Below are 7,268 nucleotides of genomic sequence, written 5' to 3' on the forward strand. Positions count from 1 at the left end.
AACTACAGACGCAGGATGCCAAAAAAAACAACTGGGTGTAGCCACCGTGACATGGACAACCATTTCGAAGCCTCTTGTTTGTCATTTTGGCCGTCGCCAACTCAGTTTTGTGGAGCCAGAAGTGACCATATTCGGACGAGAGGGTGGAGCTAACTAGCTAGCTAGCTAGGTTAGCAGGTGCATCCATAATTCACGTTAACTGGGATGCTAGTTTAGGCTGCAGAAAAACAGGCTTAAAACTAATTGTACTTGCAGGAAATACCAAACAGCCGACTCTACAGTGTCTTAGTGTCAAAGTCAAACACAGACAACGCCCAAAAACAAGGCTACGTCAATTTAAATGTACAAAGCACCATGTATACACTCTGCTACCCCTGTGGCAGCAACTTGTCAATCAGCAGGTAGCCCCGCCCTAAAGCCCCGCCCCTCTTCCTGGTGTATCTTCCTCTAAATGGACCATAATTTACTAAACGAACATCCTGCTGTGCTGAAGAAGACTGTAAACTAGAGACTGAGAGCAGAAACTCATCAGGAAACTGTTCACTGAGCTGATAAATCAGGAGAGAAGTCGGCTCATTTCCTCATTGACTTCCATCCAATCAGACTTCTGTTTGGAGCCGGTGGAGTCGCCCCCTGCTGGCCAAATTGGCTTCACTTTTCAGACCTGGAAGCTACGTCCACTTCTTTTAAGCAGTTCTGTGACATTTAAAAGTTTAATTTGGCCTTTGAGCTGAGCTGTGGATCCGTCTCACTGAGAACCAAACAGGGTTCAAGTGCCGTAAAGAGAAGCTTCTCACCAGGTGAATGAAAGTCGGCCGCTCAGACGACCTCTTCGTGTTTGGCAGTTGATTGTCTGTACCTGCAGGGTGAAGGTGGAATCAGTCAATTTAAATAGACAAAAATCATCTCATGTGTGAAAATAAAGTAAAAGCAATTCTTTGTGTTTGTAGTGTTTAGTAAATGCGGGAGAAATGATGCTGAACAGTTTTTGTGTTTCAAACTGACGACCCTGCTTCTTCTTTGATCTTTTTCCACAAATATATATATAGATAGATATATCTATCTATATATATATATCTCTACTGTACATCATATACTCTCTCAGACTGGAGCTACAACTGGACAGAGTCTCTAATACTTTACATTATCTCTGTTACACTGTCTTAGACAGCCAGAAATGACCATAACCATCTTTAATAACTTTAGCAGAGATTGCTGTAAATGTCTGTATATAAGATTAATAAAGAAATAAACCTCATTTCTTCTTTTTGACAATGAAACGTATGCGGCTCTTTTTTCCACCATTTATCCTTTGAATCTTTGTTCAGATTGTGATGCACTTACTTCATACACTTAAAGGAGGACATGCATTTTCAAACCTGGGCCATATTTGTTTATTTTATTGTCTAAATGACTCACAGATACAAAAGCAGACCTTATTTATAGATAAGGACCGTTGTGAATTGGTCTCAACAATAAACAGATATTTGGGGAAGGTCGGCCTTCACAAAGAGTTGTGTTTGTATTGTAACACCTCTTGAATTTGCCCCCGTGTTATGACAAAAACTCTAAAACTGAACTGAAAGGAGCAAACCCACTCTGGAAACTATAAAACCTGACAGAAAATACAGAACTAATGAGATGGTTTGACCCAAACGAAGACGCACATTTTCAAATAATTTAATAAAACACAAACTTACATTGCAAACAAAGCAGGCAGGTGGATGTGAAGGTAGAAACAGGCTGACGAGGGAGGGGACGACAGGTGAACCAAGCCAGGAGCAGGTGCAGACAATCACAGGGGCGGGAAAACTGGACAGGAAGTGAGGTAGGACAAGATGAGACTCCTACAAAATAAAACAGGAAACAAGGACCGGACAAGACCACAAAATAGATCCAGGTGACACAATCACCTGTTAGACCACAGCCACAACTTTTTCAGTTTTGTCACGAAACTCTGAACCAATCGGCCTCTCAGAAGACCAGCTGCATGACCTCGATGAGAATATCCCTGATAGGATTTGGGATCTCGTTATTGATCGTTTGGATTGATCGTGACCAGTTTGGATGCCAGATGCATACACCAGCTACAAGGGGACTTATGTTTAGCTTGTGCACCTCTTTAAACAGTTTCTGCACCTCAATATCTGAACGGTTCTCCTGTATTTGCAATACAAAATAGACCCAAAAACATTTATGCCAACTTTTGAGGAATTCACTTTAAATGGATCTCTTGAAAAATGTTCTTGAACCTGGCCTCCCTGCATCTTTTCTGCTCTCATGATTGCTAATGTCAGTCACAAGCATACACTCTGACTTTCCTTAAGTTCTTGATGTTTTATTCTATTGTGTAATTACGTCTGTGTACTTATTTAAAGGTATCTGTCCTTTGTCGTCGTCGTCGTCTGTAGTGTTGACGCTGTTGTGCCACATTGACACACTGAACAAATAAAATGTACAAAGACAAAATAATCATCAAAACACCATGAAGAGGACGACGGGAGCCAAACTTACAAAGAAAAATTAGGAAAAATAAACTAACCACGTAGTAAACTAAACCAAGATTGCATGTTGGGGGGCTGCCTGAGTACTTATTCATTTATGATTGTCTTAAACAGCTGGTAAGCATGATCTAGTAGTAACACCCAGAAGCTAACATTAGCTAGCATAGTGTCAGCTAGCTAACACGCTACTTGCCACTGTGCATTTCAAAATGTACATTACAAACGCATGAATGCTACTCCCACAAAAGCTGCCTCGCCAAGTGAATTTCCAATTACCGTAAATAAGTAAACATGATTTAGTGGCAACACACAGAAGCTACCGTTAGCTAGCATAGCGTCAGCTAGCTAACACGCTACTTGCCACTGTGCATTTCAAAATGTACATTACAAACACGTATGCTACGTGAATGTTACTCCCACAAAAGCTGCCTCGCCAAATGAATTAATAAGTAAACTTGATTTAGTGGCAACACACAGAAGCTACCGTTAGCTAGCATAGCATCAGCTAGCTGGCTAACGCTGTCACCATCCAAACAAATATTTCAGTGCTGTTGACAATCTTCTTTTTCTAAACATTTAAGTGTAATATATTCATTTAAGTTTCTGCAATATAAAGAAAGAGGTGAAAAGAGGAAGCGAGGGGTTTCGTTTTGTGTCTTTGTTTTATTAAAAAATCAGAATGCAAACTGATTTTCAAATCATCAATATACAATTGGTAAACGGCATGAACGCCCGTTGGAGTTTAGCTCAGATTCAGCAGCTCGGAAAGGACCGGATCCACGTCGAGGAGAGCAGCGATCAGGGCCGAGCTGGCCACAGGCCCCTTTCGTCGCACCATGTCGATCATGTCTCGTGCCTTTTCCACTCGGACTTTCCCTTTGGCCACCTGCATCTCCTCATCGTTCAAAATGCCTTGTTGGAGAAGTCTGTCCAGGATCTGGTTCAGATTGGGATCAGAGACTTTGTCCACAAAGTTAGACCGGATGGAAAACAGCTTCTTATCTGCTGGGACTCCGTCTGGGGCTGGGCCACCCGGAGCCTGAGCTGGGCCACCCTGAGCCTGAGCTGGGCCACCTGGAGCCTGAGCTGGGCCAGGACCTGCAAGAGGAACAATCAATCAATCAATCAATCAATCAATCTTTATTTATATAGCGCCAATTCACAACAGGCGTTATCTCCAGACTCTTTCCATAAAGAGCAGGTCTAGACCAAACTCTTTAATTAGAGAGACCTGACGAATCAGGAATTCAAAACAAAAAACAAAAGGAACAAGACAAATGTGTTCAATAAGCAGCTCCCATGGAGGAAAAGAACAGGATCAAAACTGACGCTGATGTTTCTGCGTCCCAAAGACTTTGAACCCTCAGTTGAAATCAGTTGATTTGCTTGCTGAAGACTCGCCACTGAGCTGTTTTTTTTTTTTACATTTAACAAAATAATGCCAGCAAATTACTAAAGATCACTGGCAAACTCCACGACAGTCAGACGTGGCCTTTTAATGGCATGGTTCTGTTTATAATGTGTTTTCTTATGACACTGAATAAAAAGACATAATTGAAGGCCTCTGTTAGCTGTTAGCTCGCTAGCTTGCTGACTGCTGCACTGATTCTAATAATAATAATGCATTTTATTTATAATGCACTTTATATCTGACAGTACAGACCTCAAAGTGCTACAATTTTAAAAACCAGATAAAACAACATGATTCTGAGGTAAATTCTGCTGTCAGGAGACGTGAGCGACAATTTAATGTTTGTACGTTTTGCGTCGACAGCAAGGACGATGAACGGCGGTGAACGGGGTGATGTTGATTAGTCAACAGACGTAAAAACAATCTGCAGTTGTTTTGATATTTGAATAATTAATTTCAGACATTCGGAGGATTTTCTCAGTTTTGTATCACAGTTTTTTAAAAACTATTTTGATATCTATGAACCAAAACGATTAATCGATTAAACATTAAACTTCGGCGTGTAAAACATCCACGTCTCTACACGATAATATCTCCTATGACGTTTATAAACAGCAGAAAAAGACTTGTTGTACAGCGTCTGCTACCATTTAATGTTTTATCCACAGTCCTGAATCAAAGAGAAATCTCCACCCACCTTGTGCTCCCATCAGCTTGGTCACCAGATCGGGCCTCTCCATCTCTTTCAAAATGAGCACGGTCACCTCCTCAGCTAGAGCGGACTCGTACCTCTGCACCATCAGATCCACCACCCGCCGCCTGTCTGCGTTGTATATCTGGCTCTCCTGGATGGGCTCGATGTCGCCCACCTTCTTTTTCTTCAGGATCCACTTGAAGTCATTGAATTCCTCGTCGTTTAAGTCACGCAGGATTCTGAAGAGCTTCATCGCTACCATCTTGGCTTCCTGGTCACATCAGAGCACATGGTCAGCGTGAGGGACGGTTATTGACACTTTCAGAAAGTCATCACACCACCAAGAAACACCAGCGCTTTTCCATAATCAGGGGGTTTTCAGTCTGACCCCCACTTTAGGAAACAGCAGAGCTTCTAAGCCACCAGCCTCCATTGCCAAAACAGTCATTTTAACTCACAGAACGCAGGAGTTTCTGATCTCCTGCTGCCTCGATCGGTTAGTTTGTTTTGCGTTACACTGTGACTTTGGGGTTTTTCGCACTCATTTCGGATCTAAACTGAGGTGTCAGTTAACTGATTGAGGCAGCGGAAGCACGGCGAACTCCTGTGTTCTGTGAGGTAAAATTACTGTTTTTGTCAATGGGGTCTGGTGGCTTTGAAGCGAGCGAAGAGAAAGAGAGAAAAGCATCAGTTTCCAGCCAAAAGGGCTGTCTGACAGCAAAATAAAGCCGTGAAAATATTCTGAATATAGCGCACACTGTCACTAATATTAATTTTTATTCTTATTTATTTTTTCTGGAGGCTAAAATCCATCTTCCAGCTGCCCCCCGTTCCACAGCAGGACATCACTTAAGGTCTGTGCTCCTGCTCTGGACTCCTGGCTGCTTTTCCAGACTTCCATCTACTGTAGGTAAAAACACTGAGGGCGGAGAAGGAGCTCATGCAACCACACTTCAGATAATCTGAACTGTCCCTTTAGGTTTGCAGCATAACCTCGGCGTTAGACTGGATTCTTTCTGAGCTGCCGTGTGATTTAATGTCTGCCGCTCGGCCTCGGGGCCTCTGGATCACTGTGAAGTTAAACATTAGCCACAGGTTAGGAGCAGACTTGCATTAAAAACTGGTCGGTCCTGTCCTGTACTGGTGGATTTACTGATAAATCTTTGCAGCAGGAAGAGCCGTCAGAGGAGCTGCTGTGTGGCTCAAGCATTATCTCAAAACTCAGCTGGATCTCAATATTTCACTCTTATTTTGATGATAATTGTATATTTATTAGTTGATTACTAGTAATCAGATTGTCTGAACATTAAATGTTACAGTGAGGAAGAAAACACGTTTTATTCTGGTGCTAATGTCCCAACAATGGTTAGGTTTGAGGTGAATGTAAGAGAAACGGTGGTGTGTCAGGCCCTGCTGAGCAGTGTTGTGTAACAGCTGGATGAGGAGGAGGAGGAGGAGGAGGAAGAGGCCGCTTTTACGCAGGACTCTTCACCCTCTCCTCTGGATGAACATGAAAGAAGAGGAAAGAAATGGACACCAGAGTGGCTGGAGGAAACTTACTATGTAACCTGGGTGAATGATGAGGGTGGAGACCCGCAAACAGGCCGCAAGACAGCGACCGAACACCAGTGGGTCAATTAACCGACTGGCAAGTGCGCGCATCGGACATCGGGCATCGGGCATCGGGCGCGCTCCCGACTGACACCGCCTTGGTTTTATAATACTTTTATTTTAGCAGAAAGTGACAGTGAGAGTGAGTTTGGTGTCTCTTCCTCTTTTTCCTCCTCTGACTCTGTGAGGTTTGAAACGGACAGAGTGAATTCTTACTTTCAGTTTCGCCGTTTTCGCCTTCCCGCTTCTTATTCTGAGGAAATTAGGAGTGTGTGAGAGTGTGTGTGTGTGTGAGTGTGAGTGTGTGTGTGTGTGTGCACTAAATGACCGAGAAAGAGTGTCTTCTTATGAGCGTGAGTCTTTAGTGTTCAGTCTTAAGTTTCAAATAAGCCCTGAGAAGGAACTCTTCCAGTGAACCAAGAGGAAATGCAGAAAACTTCAGATAAATTTACGCTGAAACATGTTTTCATAGCCCCCCCCCCCCACACACACACACACACACACACTCCTTAATGCACCGCTCCTGTCTGATCAATAATACTAATAATAATGATAAGGTAATAATGTAAAACTCACCTTGTGTCACCAGAGCTCCTCCGCCAGCAGCAGTAGTCACCTTTCCTGACAAACTTTCAGAATAAAAGCACCACACCTCCGCCCTCCTCCTGAGAGCTTCATGTTCGTCCTCTCTGGGGGGTCTGACTCCTCTGAGACTATCATGGGATCATTCTGAGTCCTCAACAGGACATCTTGGGCTTTCTAGTGATTTCTTAGATTTAAAAAAAAACAAAAAAAAAACATGTTTTAATTGATTTTGATTGGTTTTATGAAGATATACTGTCTGCTTTGTTTTTCCTCTCTAACATCTGTTCATGCAGCCGCTTCGTCTTTGAGGAAAATAGTGTATTTTTTTAACTTTAAAATAGTTAAAATGAGCAGGACTTTGGACCTTTAAGGCCACGAAAACAGAAACAATAAAACATCAGAACAAAAACATTCAAATTCAAATATACACGGTTGTGTTAAGTATCCAAAAACTACTTTTCAG

General features: G+C 42.6%; 1 protein-coding gene across 1 annotated transcript; it reads right to left on the reverse strand.

Annotated features, from left to right (window-relative positions):
• Positions 1-3,147: 3,147 nt before the first annotated feature.
• LOC139210083 (uncharacterized) lies at positions 3,148-6,849 on the reverse strand. The gene is made up of 3 exons (XM_070840048.1): positions 6,797-6,849; positions 4,613-4,880; positions 3,148-3,602 (listed from the first exon to the last, which is right to left on the reverse strand). Exons 2-3 carry the CDS (start codon positions 4,869-4,871, stop codon positions 3,247-3,249), a joined length of 615 nt encoding a protein of 204 aa, XP_070696149.1. The 5' UTR covers positions 4,872-4,880; positions 6,797-6,849; the 3' UTR covers positions 3,148-3,246.
• Positions 6,850-7,268: the final 419 nt, after the last annotated feature.

The sequence above is a fragment of the Pempheris klunzingeri genome, chromosome 11 (assembly GCF_042242105.1).
Source record: "Pempheris klunzingeri isolate RE-2024b chromosome 11, fPemKlu1.hap1, whole genome shotgun sequence".
NCBI lineage: Eukaryota > Metazoa > Chordata > Actinopteri > Acropomatiformes > Pempheridae > Pempheris > Pempheris klunzingeri.

Bases quoted from the DNA above. Each gene is read 5' to 3' on its own strand.
- LOC139210083 (XM_070840048.1), bottom strand. From the start codon at position 4,871: ATGGTAGCGATGAAGCTCTTCAGAATCCTGCGTGACTTAAACGACGAG. The intron at 3,603-4,612 runs GTGGGTGGAGAT...TTCCTCTTGCAG, and splicing joins CAAGCTGATGGGAGCACAAG to GTCCTGGCCCAGCTCAGGCT.